General features: G+C 35.8%; 2 protein-coding genes across 3 annotated transcripts; one reads left to right on the top strand and one right to left on the bottom strand.

Moving 5' to 3' along the window:
• The first annotated feature begins 693 nt into the window (after window positions 1-693).
• Rsf1 (Repressor splicing factor 1) lies at window positions 694-5,905 on the top strand. Of its 2 annotated transcripts, none has more exons than XM_018504516.1 (3): window positions 694-899; window positions 3,064-3,654; window positions 4,821-5,905. In XM_018504516.1, the coding sequence occupies exons 2-3, from the start codon at window positions 3,068-3,070 to the stop codon at window positions 4,846-4,848; spliced, it is 615 nt and encodes a 204-aa protein (XP_018360018.1). In that variant the 5' UTR covers window positions 694-899; window positions 3,064-3,067; the 3' UTR covers window positions 4,849-5,905. The 2 variants fall into 2 exon arrangements, with proteins under 2 accessions (XP_018360018.1, XP_018360012.1); XM_018504510.1 differs by having other exon boundaries at window positions 3,061-3,654.
• An 824-nt stretch (window positions 5,906-6,729) lies between these two features.
• Window positions 6,730-12,083, bottom strand: Zw10 (Zeste-white 10 kinetochore protein). The gene is made up of 10 exons (XM_018504122.1): window positions 11,747-12,083; window positions 11,073-11,275; window positions 10,195-10,996; window positions 9,969-10,117; window positions 9,683-9,786; window positions 9,396-9,571; window positions 9,104-9,310; window positions 8,893-9,030; window positions 8,684-8,817; window positions 6,730-7,063 (listed from the first exon to the last, which is right to left on the bottom strand). Exons 1-10 carry the CDS (start codon window positions 11,781-11,783, stop codon window positions 6,851-6,853), a joined length of 2,163 nt encoding a protein of 720 aa, XP_018359624.1. The 5' UTR covers window positions 11,784-12,083; the 3' UTR covers window positions 6,730-6,850.
• Window positions 12,084-13,223: the final 1,140 nt, after the last annotated feature.

Raw genomic sequence — 13,223 nt, 5'->3', positions numbered from 1 at the left:
GAGTTGGCAGTCGGGTCGGCTCGCAGAGTAGTCTGATACGGGCTTAAAGCTGAATCCTCATACAGACACTAGCGCTTTGACACCGAGCACTGATTGTGGGGGTAAAATTTACCCCATCACCCGTTTTTCACCAATCAGCGTTCGGTGTCAAAGCGCTGTTGCCCGTATGAGGATCCGGGCTAAAGCCTTGTGTCCACGATGCTAGAAATCGGTCCGAGAACTCGGTTGAAGAAAGAATTGACCAATCGCAATGATTATGTGATCAAAATGTTCAAATGTGATTTGTTAATTTTTTCTCTGTCCGAGATCTCGGACCGATTTCTAGCATCGTGGACACAAGGCTAAAGGCCGCAGCACACACTCTTGCATAACGAATAATGCATAGTGCATAAGCGAATCAACTAATCAGAATCTTTCCTTTCCTCCCATTCCATGGAAAAGAAGAATTTTGATTGGTTGATTCCTTTATGCACTATGCATTATGCATTATGGAAGAGTGTGTGCTGCGGCCTTTAACAGGAAAAGCATCAGCCGCATGACCTCTTTCAAGTTTCTCTCTGGTATGTATATACTTCCGAAGTTGGCAGAGGAACTTTTCTGAATTCCGTTAATGGTTTCCGCTCTACTGATCCTCATCCAGTGGCGGCGGTGGCGACGACGGCGGCGTCGGCGGCGGTAGCGACTTTCGGCGTCTGGGTTGGAGACACGGCCGACATGGTTTTCTGCACTGTGAACCCCGGTGGATCCGCTCTAATCGATTGCGCGGTCGCAAACAGCGTTCTCACTAGAAGAGTCGAACGACCGATACGTCTCCTTCCTATCTGTCTCCCCCGTCGGTCACCGCGGCGATCACGCCGATCGGCGACGAGAGAAACCTACTGAGAGACCATCGGCGAGAAGTGAGTAATATCGCGGTATCAAAACGCGAATAAATTTTCGAACTCGTTGGCGCGTAAACCCGTTCGCCGCACTGTTTACTCTATTCCGCCGACGCATTTTCGCGTGTCATTCTCGCCGTGCAAAGTTACGCGAGTCTTTCACGCCTATGACGGGAATCTGATCCAGGGTGTCCGGCACCTCGCTTCTTTGACCGCCGCGCGTCTTGCCGCCGAAGACAAAAATACCGTTATGGCCGCGTTGTTGTGACCGCTTATTTATCATTTGTCACTCGATTATTTATTTGACCTCGTCTCGACGGGATCGCACAGTCAAATAAAGCCGCACGCGCGAGGATGATTGGTATCTGCTTCGAAGAAGCTCAGTGCATCGATCTTTGTTGAATTATATGGAATTCGTATTGTTACAGAGACAAAGACCGATTCACTGTGGCTTCTACCAAAGAGAAACCTGAGAGTGATCATCCCGGTCTTTTTCTTGCACCAAATCTCGTAGGGTAATGTCCATGTTTTTCTGATACTTTTCCATACTATTATGTGGGTTAGACAAGAATGAACAAATAAAGTTGATTATTTGTCTGTCTAATCGACATGATGGTATGGAAGAGAACTATGAAAACGTAGACATTATCTAACGAAGTTTGGTACAAGAAAAAGGCCGGGATATCCTTTCTCAACTTTCTCTCTGCTTATACAAAGAACATGTGAACATAATTATATGTATTCTTGATTGTTCCTATCTGGTTCTGCTTATTCAAGCTTGGCTCGTTACTCTATTTGGCACAAAAGCAATATTTTGCCTGCCCATTGTTTCGAATGTTTGAATAACATTACTAGTGATACTACAATTAATTTTAATGAATTATAAAAATCATAATTTGATTGTTGGAATTTCATTGTTTTAAAAAGGTTCAAAAATTGTTCTGAAATTGTTTCAGAGAGACAAATCCAGTTAACATTAATTAACAATAACATACCATTAATTGTTTTTTTTTAGCTAAATTTCTTGAGTAGTTTATTTTTCCTCCTTTATTCTCCAATTTGAGAGATCTGTGCAAAAAATTCAGTAACATATATTCACTCCAACCATTAGTTAACAACAGTCGGGAATAAAAGAACAGGCTTGTTGACAATGAATTATTGTTAGTTGATGTAGTTACTGAATTTTTTTAATAATCAGACTTAATAATGACAGACGTAATTGTATGCAACATGTATTACATTACATTTATATTGTTGAGTATGAAATTGCAACATTCATGTTATGTTATTATTAAGTTTGATTCTATTAGTGTAAAGTTAACCTTAATTTCTATTTAACTATATCTTTTTCTAAATCTTCTCTTTTCTAATTCTAGTACATTGAACCGAGATTAGAGACCTTATGGCTGCGTTCAGCAGAAAAAGCAGCTTTGCAACTGTTGTTAGATTTTTTAACATAATTGGTTTATACATTTAGATCCGGTGAGGAACTAAAGGTAAGACCAATCATATTAAAGAATTTTACAACAGTTGCAAAGCCACTTTTTCTGTTGAACACACCCTATAACAATCTGGCCACTAAGGCCCAGTTTCACAACTGACGGTTAACTCTTAACCGAGGTTCAACTTATTCATTATCTCTTTTCAATTCTAGAATTGGAAAAAGATGAGAAATAAGTTGAACCTCGGTTAAGAGTTAACCGTGAGTTGTGAAATTGGGCCTAAATGACAAACATTTGATTGCCACATCGTTTTTGTCAGTTGAAAGTTTTTGTCACGAGTTAGAATACCTAGAATGAATAAGATATAAAAAAGACAGTATAGATACCTTTCTTTCTCACTCTTATTTTGATAAAATTGCTAGTGGTGATCAGACTCTGTTATAGGGTTTTATATTCATAGTATTAGGTTTGTTCACGTCACATGCTCTAACATGCTCATACTTCCTCCAATCGTAGCTCCTATTCACTCAAACGCGCTCGTTAGAATGAATAGGAGCTATGGTAGGAACATATTGGAATGTGCGTTGCGAATAAACCTCTTGTGATCTGCCTTAGCGGGTCCGAAATCCATTTGGGGAAAATAAGAAAAGTCTTTAACTGAAATTAAAGTTAATCTTACATTGATAAAACCGGCCTAGTTGGTAAACTGTCTGCTACTAACTATTCTATTTTTTTTTTAGCAGCAAGATGACACCAGAAGGATATACACGCGTTTATGTGGGCGGGTTGAATGAGAGCATCAAGAAAGAAGATCTGCAAATGGAGTTTGAAAAGTATGGCAAGTTGAACAAGGTGTGGGTAGCGTTTAATCCACCGGGCTTCGCTTTCATCGAATTCTTCAACATGAACGAGGCCGAATTGGCTTGCTGCAACATGAACGGCATGGAGATTATGGGTGCAAAATTGAGAGTGGAGATTTCCCGGGGTAGGGGCCGTGGCGGCGGTAGGGGCGGTGGCGCGGGTGGTTTCAGAGGAAATCGCGGGGTTGGCAGTAGGGACTTTGGCTCTCGGGGCGGCACTACTGCGGGTTACAGAGGCAGTACTTACGCAGATTATGGAGGCAGCTATTATACAGGCAGGGGTGGCGCAAGTAGGGGCAGAGGTCGTTACGGAGAAGACTATATGTACAATCGCAGCAGCGGGTATGTTACGCGCGACGGATATACACAGGATGTCTACGGTGGTAGTAGCGGGGACACTGGCGCCGATTACTACACCGGGAAGGATACAAGCACAGCGAGGTATCGAAGCCGCTCTCCCGCCGGCCGTGGCAGGTATTGACGAGAACCCATCTAAATTGATATTGAACTCGTGTCACGTTTATTAGCAAGTTCTTGTAGCTCAAACGTAACAATCTTGTGGGAGCTAGGAAAGTACGATCAGAATTCCATTAGACTATAATCAGGGATGAGAAGTTACTTTTTATAATAAACGATTTGGTAATGAGACGTTGCAATTTTTTATGACTAACGATAACTAACTACATAACTAAAGTTGTGCTAAGATTAGAAAAGTCACTTTGAAAAGTAACTTTTTACATTACGTGTTTATTTAATAGTTTTTATTTGAAAAAAGTCATTTGTAAAGTAAAAAGTAACGCGTTACAAATGGCGAGTTACTTTTTTCAGCAACGAGTGACTTTTCCAACCTGTTACAAGTAATTACTAAATGACTTTCCCAACCTGATATTACTGTTGCAGTCATAAAAAAATTTGTTATCAAGTCGTTATTATAACAAAGTAAGGATAAGAAAAGCAACGGTACAAGTATGCGTTATCCCAACTCTGACTATAATTCTGATAATATATTCTGATGATAGATTCTGATATAGATTCTGTTAAGAGGCATCTCGTGGCGTATTGTGATTCTACGATCTTCGTATTCGCTCACGGGTATGCGATGTAAACAGATATTTGAGTTTTACACTTAAAAATTCGTATCATTTAAAAGATTTTTGGGAAAAGCTATTGAAATGAAAAGAACATTTTTAATAATGAAATTGAAATTTAGGAGAGATTCTAAGAATATTAGTTATTATGATAATGAAAAATTAGACAATCTCTCTCTCTCGCGTGTAAATGTATAAAAAAAGCTATAAACACAGATAAATAATTGTGTCTGAAAGAAGTATCTAGCTCAAGGCAAAGCTTAAATGGATTAATTTACAGAAACCAATTTGATGCGATTCCGCATCTATCTATTTTACGCGAATACAATTGTTGCTTTCGGTCTATTATAAACTAAATATGGAAGAATTCTACAAATTACATAAAAAGATTTTTATGTGCATGAGGATCAATTCGTTGTTATCATATTAAATATGGCAAAATTCATTTAATTGCATGCACAAAAATATCAAGCTACTGTCGGCTCTCAGTCAATGGGAGTCAAAAGGGGGCGAAGTAATGTGACAAACTGTTTTGCACTTCCATGTTCACAGTCATCGTCATCTACGTGAATGCACATAAAAGAACTACGCTGCGTCTTGCCAATCTGAACTGCGGGCCGATCAGCCACCCGCCTCGACGACTTCATTTCTGTCCAATCTACACAGCGACCTGTATATAAACAAGAACTACCATTGCAGTTTGCGCTGTGCAATGTTTTCCGTGCATTGTCCACTTCCATACAACCCGTGGTCGCTGCCGGAGAACATTTTTTATGATTAAAAGACTCGAAAGTTCCCTTGAAAAAAAAAAAACATTCTTCACGTTCGAACCGTGAAATACGAATCGCGAAGTGCGAATAATATTTGAAAAAATAATAATAGAGCTATTAATCTATAGAGATTATAACACACTATTTGCAATCATCGTTTTATTTTAAACCGAAATCTATCGTGGGTTATTTTAGATCTCCTTTCTTTACAGATTTTAGATACGTAGGATTTTTTGTGGTCCTTGGTTTAAGATTATAATACAGAATTCACGATTCATTTGCGTACATATAATCCCACCGTTAAAATAGTAGCATCTCGTAATTTTGTTGATTTGCTTGGCTTAGCTACCATTATTTTCAGCTTTCCGATAAGTTCTGAGATTGCGGTACAACGGTTCATAATCTTGTGAATATCATTCTCACGTATTTAGAAACGTGTGCTCGCTTAACGTTCTATGAATAGTAACGATTTTATATGGAATCGGAAAGGAGACAGTAAATCGCGCCAACACTAGCCAAATGCAAACTGCTGCTCGCATATAACAATTAATAACGTGTAATCGAAGCAGAAGAAATAGATACATAGTAACGTGTAATATACCTTGAGAATTCGACGCACAAACGACGAGATCAAAAAATTGTTTGCGAAGCCAAGCGATTCGCATCGAACATGATATATCTTCCACCTCGGTTTTGTGATATACGTGCAGAAACAGTGCTGCATTTGGAAAGAGATGTCCGAGCATCAATTTTTGTCATTTCAGATGCTCGTAAATAAGAAAGTGATAAAAATAGTGGTAATGATGTATATTATCTCCACTGTAAAAGATGGAATTGGAAATTGAGATATTAAACGATTTGCGCTCACTACTGATCGCCACCCTCTGCCTGCCTGCCTGCCTGCTTAATTGACTGACCGACTGATTATTTTTTCAGTTTATTATGATAATGTAGTCTGATATATTTTTTTCCATCACTTCACGATTTATTTTTATCAAATACGGGTTAGTTAATGTATACTCGGAGTTTCTACGATAACATACAACTTACAAGCAAATTTCCGTATTAGATACGTTATTTTTTATGTAATATTGTGTTTGCGCTGACGTTCTTCGTGCATTTTAATACTTTAATCAAACTCCTGACGGAAAAAGAGAATTTCTCGGAATTTGTCGCTTTAATCCAGATATAAAATTTGGACATACGCAAGTTCACTATAATTGAAAGCATTCACGTAAGTATTTTAATAAAAAAGGAGAAATTATTAATTTATATCAAATATTAAAAGATATAATTAGACAATTACTTAACACTGAAAATTAAAGACTTCAAATTCTTGTATGGTTTTCATAAATTAAATGCAGGATAGATTTTTTTACGAAATAATATTTCTTATTAAAATACATTTAACATTAATAAGAAAAATATTTTTTTAATTGGTTATATATTCAGAACTTAATTTATTAATGCTTTAATTTTAATTGTTAATTTTATTTTATCTAAAATGTTTTACACAATCAATATTTTATTTATATTAATTTTATAAATAACCGAAACAATTTTTTAATACCATCCTGTGTACGTGCCTGTATATATACATGTATAACGGCAAATAGAGGTATAGTATTGTATTTTTTATTTTTAATTGTTTTTTTATACAAAAGTATATAAAATTACATGACTATCTTCTCTCTAGTTATTCTCTTGGGCTGTTTTCTGTATTCAATTTTAATACGGAATGTACATGTATGATACAAAACTTAATTATTCATTCATTGTTTATATGTATTTGAAATTTTGTATCTTACATTTTTATCTTATAGAGGCTAAGACGTTAGATCTTCTGTCCGTATTCTGGAAGATTGCACGGATCAATTGTTTGACTTGTGGAGCAGTGAACTCCTGTGCTAATGGTCCTTTCCCATTTCCCCATCTGAGTTCGATTTGTTTCAGTGACGAATCAAGTAACTTAATCAGCTCCAAAAATTTCATCCATTTACGTACATGTTGTTGAATCTGTTGATCCTATAAAGTGAAAATGCTAATTGATTAACATTAAACGGAATAATGTTCTTATGGCTTAACTTTTACAGGAACCAGTTGGAATGCTACTATCTCGAGCAACTTTTTATCGTATCAAATGTATGACATTAAATGCAATAAAAATCTATGTCATATTAAACTTTTCGTATATAAATATATTAGGTGTACAACTTTGCTTCCGCCGTTTTCCTACAGATGGCTTTAGCGGTAAGTGGTAGTCGAAATAAATAGATCATAGACGTCATACAATAAACTTGGACATCTGTCAACATAACCCCATAGAAACATTAGTCGATTTGTGTCTGCATCATAAAGTTATTCTCGATTGAAAATGTCAGTTTACGAGCCAAATTCTCGTCATTTGCGGGAGATTTTAATTTTCTACTTCAATATGAAGAAATCTGCGACTGAGGCTCATCGAATGCTCTCAAATACTTATGGTGAGGCCGCTATTAGTGAAAGAACGTGTCGTGAGTGGTTTCAACGCTTCAAGAACGGTGATTTTGACGTCGAAGACCGGCATAGCGGTGAAAGAGAGGTTTTCGAAGATGCAGAATTGGAGGTATACTTGATCAAGACTCGTGTCAAAATCAAGAAGAATTGGCACGATTATTGAGAGTAACTCAACAAGCCATTTCAAAACGTCTCAAAGCCATGGGAATGATTCAGAAGCAAGGAAATTGGGTGCCGTACGAGTTGAAGCCGAGAGATGTTGAACGGCGTTTGTTTGCTTGTGAACAGCTGCTTGAAAGGCAAAGATGGAAGGGATTTCTACATCGCATTGTAACTGGGGACGAAAAATAGGTTCATTACGATAACCCCAAGCGCAGAAAATCATGGGAAGTTCCCGGCCATGCTTCCACGTCGACGGCCAAACCAAATATTCACGGCTCCAAGGTCATGCTCTGTATTTGATGGGACCAGCTCGACGTAGTGTATTATGAGCTGTTAAAACCGACTGAAATAATCACAGGCGATCGGTATCGAACGCAATTGATGCGTTTGAGCCAAGCATTGAAAGACAAACGGCCGCGATATAACGAGACATGATAAAGTGATTTTGCAGCATGACAATGCTCGACCCCCTGTTGCGAAAGTGGTCAAGACATACTTGGAAACGTTGAAATGGGAAGTCCTACCCCACCCACCGTATTCTCCAGACGTTGCTCCCTCTGACTATCACTTGTTTCGATCAATGGCACACGGCCTTGCTGACCAGCACTTCCGGTCTTATGAAGAAGTAAAAAATTGGATCGATTCGTGGATCGCCTCAAAAGATGACCAGTTTTTTCGACGCGGGATTCGTACGCTGTCCGAAAGATGGGAGAAAGTAGTGGCCAGCGATGGACAATACTTTGAATCATAAATGTATAACCAGTTTTTTTTACAATAAAGCCTCGAATTTCGGGAAAAAAACGGCGGAAGCAAAGTTGTATTATGGGAGAAAGTAGTGGCCAGCGATGGATAATACTTTGAATCATAAATGTATAACCAGTTTTTTTTACAATAAAGCCTCGAATTCGGGAAAAAACGGCGGAAGCAAAGTTGTATACCTAATACTTTATCTTTTTGTATTGTGTTTTTTGTGCATTATATACTTACAGGAAATATCTGCGGCATTCGTTTTACAACCATATTAAATAAAATTACCAGTTCCTCCGCGACTTTAACTGGAATATCTTCGGCAGATATGATCTTTATTATCAAATCATCCATCATGGAGTTTGTTATACATCCTGTGATGTAAAAAAAATTAAAATATTAACATATAACAATGAAGTGAAAAGAATCTGATGAATAGAAAAACTAACCAACGGCTCTACAATAAACATTTATAGGCAACACATCCAACCAGACAGTCTTTAATAGTTCCAATTGTCTGATGCATTGTCTTAATGCACGTTCGGTGCTAGGATCTAACTGAGGCGCTTGGCTTAATCCTGAGAAGCCTAATTATAAACACATTTTAGCTAAATCTTTTCAACTTCAATTTTCTTCGTAGCTAATAAGTAAATCATAAACCTGAATCCTTAATGATATCAAAGATAATATTTCTTTGATATCTCATGTGATCTAGGAAGCATTGCGACCCAACATCTCGAAGTATTGTAATCTGATCCGCAAATGTCAAGTTCAATCTTTGGACAATTTTTGTTAATTTGTCTCTGTATTCGTGCGCCAGTGTAAGCAGATGGTGGGCGAGATACATACAATTATTGTGAAACAAAGCTAAAACATAATTGCAATAATAATTACGTAACATTTATTTTATTCATGCTAGAATTAGTTTATTTCTGTTATGTATCATTCTTACCAACTTGTTGCGGTATTGTTTTTAAGAACTTTTTATGATGCTCAGGCACTAAACCAACATACATTTCGAATACGTTCCTACATGTATAAAATAATCTGACAGCGCAAGCATCCGAACTATCACAAGCCTCGTCCAATATCATTTTCGCTAATTCTAGTGTTTCTTGTGCACTTTTGCTAAAATAAATTGGGTAATATTTATATTTAGCATCACAGCGCTAGAAAAAAGTTATCAAAATCTGAATTCATAAAATTCATGTTGCATTAATTACTATTAATTAAATATACCTTATTTGACATTTTGGTAGATAAAATGACATATCGCTTAACTTCTTTTCAATAGATAATTCGCAGTCGTTCTCGAATGCTTTATCTATAAGCTTAGGTGGTTCCTGAAACAAAATTTAAAATCAAATGCTTTTCATTATTAGCTGATATTCAGAAACACACTAATGATATCTTGTAATTCACATTACATATACTACAAAATCTTAGAAATAAAAGCATGTTCTGAATACGAACCTATAACTCCTCTCTACATATTATTTTAATATAATAACAATGAAGTGAATACCTGTGGTTCATATTGAACGGAATCATGCAGATCTTTTCTCATTATATTTCTAGCTTTGGCTAGTAAATCCTGACATATCCTATTAATAAAGAGTTTATCAATATTATTTGTGTACTCTGATAAGAACAGTTGATCCTCGGAAAGGAATCCTGAAATTATACATTATTTAATTTTTTGTATTATATAGTATACATATTTATCTTATTGAATAATTAGACGTAAGTACCAATTACTACCAAGTAGTTTTGAAATTCATTAATTGTTTCGACTACAGGTTCGAAGTTCTTCAGATCTGCATTAGAAGTTGGAATGGTATGAGAGAGGCAATCTGTTATCAAAGGATGCGATAATTTTTCCAGCAGATGTGGTTGCAATCTTCTCAGGAAAGATTCGTTATCCACTATCAGATTTAAATGTTGATAGAGGAACTTGAAGAGTAGGTTCAAGTTATACAGTACACCTTTGTAACATGGCATCTTTTTTTTCTCCAATATCTCTACAGTAAATACTCTCTCCTTGATGACATATATTAAACAGTGATCATAAATGATAGGCTTGATCATATAGTCCATCAGTTTTGTAGAAAATACTTCTAATTCATTTTCAAGATGATCCATAATATCCAATCCTTGCATTAATTCCTGTATATCATTGTATTTGTTTTTAATAATGATAGAGTTAACTGTTTTGCTTTCCTTCATATCGTTGCTCCAGCAGATTCGATCGTGTAAGAGGTCAGAAGCTTCCATCAAGCACGAACGAGAGAGATTGCAGTACTCATCCTTAATTGCTGTATATATTTCGAGTTCATGCAGGAGACTATGAGGAGTATTCAGCAGAGATTGCATTTGCTGCAGAGTTTTGGCAGTATCGACATACTGTTTCTCCTTCTGTGCCATTTGTATAGATTTTATGCACTTGTGTAGGCTTATTAGTTGATGGGACAGCTGCAGACTGATATTGGACTCCTTCAATGTCTGAGAGAGTGTCTTCAGTTCCTTTGTTGAACTAGATAATTCTATTTTGATCTATATGATAAATGTAATAACATTAAATATCAGTTTTATCATGACATTTAGCACAACAGGTATTGGTAAAACATACTTGATCATTTATTCTGCTCTGCAAAATACCAATTTCCTCCAACAGCTGTTCTGTCTTTTTAACCAAGTGTACATCTCTTGTCAATTTTGAACTAAACTCAACATAATTGTCATCCATAAAATCTTTAACTTCATATTCTAATTTTGTTATTTCCTTTTGTATCTCGGTGATGTTTTTCTGAAGATCCGCTTTCTCAAGTTTACCTGTGTGATAAGAAAAACTGCTTAATTATATATTTTATTATAAATTTCATATATAATTACATGTATAAATATATTGTCTGCAAATGCTACAATTTCTGACTACAGAAAAAATTATTTTCTGTATTCGTAAGACAGAATTGCATTCGGTATTCGCCAATGACTGTCCAATGTCCATTTCTATGAATATAGATTAACTTGAATCTTGGTTTGACTTACTTATATTTTTGTAATTTTTTAAAACTAAAAAAGATACAGAATAAATTAAACCAAGACTAAAGTTAATCTTATATTTTATAGAGAGAAATAAACATTAGACAAAGATAAAAAATAAATTAAACCAAAAGTAATTTATATTGGTAGAAATAAACATTAACCAATACAAAACGTAAATCAAACTAAAGATTAAAGTTAATCTATATTAATAGATAAATGGGTCTTATTATTACAAACGTGGCAATTCGTAAATATTACCTGCTGTAGCCAGTACATTCACCAAGAACGAAGTCATGTTGTATAAGAACCTTGTGCGGAATGTGGCAGGCTAAAATTTAGATATCTTTTCTGTCAATCGTTCGAGCGTTTATACTTAAAAAAGCACAGTTCCGAAATTGTCCCAGGTCTTTTTCTTCTTATTATTCCCTTACTTGGTTTTCCGACCCAAAAAAAGAATCACAATACAACAGTATATACAGTAGCGCGACTCTCTGTCGGCAGTGTCGGCGCCTTCGCTCATTGAAGTTCGATCAGTTCGATGTAGTGTTGGCCAAAATGAAGTGCGCATGCGTGAAATAAGCAAGTTACCATGGCACTGCCATGATTACCATACCATCTAGGCCGGTATTCATAGTCGGTTCTTATTTTAAGACCGTCTTAAGTAATGTCTTAAATCGCTAATGCGGCATTCTGATTCATGACATCTTAAGACTGTACTTAAGACGGTCTTAAATATAAGATCCGACTATGAATACCGGCCCTAGACTTCTTTCTCTTTTTATCCTTTTTTCGCTCTGTCAAAACTCACTAGATCTATTCGCATCGCATTCCAACTAATGCATTGGAGTGAGTAAGTGCTATTGTAAGAACATATTAGAACATATAAGACGTCGTCTACAATACGATTATTCTTCTCACATTCGACTGTGATTGGTCAATTTCTTACTCTTACTTCTTACTCCGTGTATTGTAGACGGGCCTTTAGGCGTCCATTTTCGAGATCCCCCCGTCACGCCGATAAAATCGTATCGTCGAAAGTGGACGTGGTACACCACAAATTATAGATGTGAAGAAAAAACTATTTTTCGACATTGTTGATAAATAAATTTTACATTATGATGCTACAGCCACGAATTGCAGATAAAGATAATATTATGCATATATGTATATTTATTATATACAGGGTGGGGAGAAAGTACCGGGACACCTGAATATTATAGAAAACATAAGTATTACAGAAAAGTATTCCAAAAAAAAAGTTGTAGGAGCACTTGATTTATTTCCGTAAGGAGCATATACAATTTGTTATAAATATACAATTTTACAAATACTTTCTAAAGATGTCAAAAGATACGCAAAAATCGTTTAATAATTTTTATATACTTGTAAAAATGATGAAAATTAATCCAGGACACAAATGACTCAACGTGTATATAGTACACGGAGAGAAATTTCTTTTAAAATTTATTCTGAAAATATGGTAGCTGTGGTACAACACAGTATTTAAAAAATTTTTACTTGCACTTCAGTAAAATTAATCAAACTGATTTTATACTCTATTGAAGTTTTATTAATGAATGAGAGAGATTTACATTAACATTCTTCGAAATATAATGTTATTTCCTGATTATCATATTTTCAAGGTAAACTTTAAGAAAAAATTCTCTCCGTGTGTAAGGATACCCAAAACTAAGATGTGTACTAAGGGTTGAATAAAGTTATTTAAAGTATATAT

The sequence above is a fragment of the Trachymyrmex cornetzi genome, unplaced genomic scaffold (genome assembly GCF_001594075.2).
Source record: "Trachymyrmex cornetzi isolate Tcor2-1 unplaced genomic scaffold, Tcor1.1 scaffold104, whole genome shotgun sequence".
In the NCBI taxonomy this organism is placed as follows: Eukaryota; Metazoa; Arthropoda; class Insecta; order Hymenoptera; family Formicidae; genus Trachymyrmex; species Trachymyrmex cornetzi.
Note: the sequence above shows the minus strand (reverse complement) of the source record. Positions and strands in the feature narration are given on the sequence as shown.

Coding starts and splice junctions, on each gene's coding strand:
- Rsf1 (XM_018504516.1), top strand. CDS start 3,068: ATGACACCAGAAGGATATACACGCGTTTATGTGGGCGGGTTGAATGAG. Junction 3,655..4,820: donor TCTCCCGCCGGCCGTGGCAG/GTATTGACGAGA, acceptor CCATGTTCACAG/TCATCGTCATCTACGTGAAT.
- Zw10 (XM_018504122.1), bottom strand. CDS start 11,783: ATGACTTCGTTCTTGGTGAATGTACTGGCTACAGCAG. Junction 9,311..9,395: donor AACAATACCGCAACAAGTTG/GTAAGAATGATA, acceptor ATTATGTTTTAG/CTTTGTTTCACAATAATTGT. Junction 8,818..8,892: donor TGTTTATTGTAGAGCCGTTG/GTTAGTTTTTCT, acceptor TTTACATCACAG/GATGTATAACAAACTCCATG.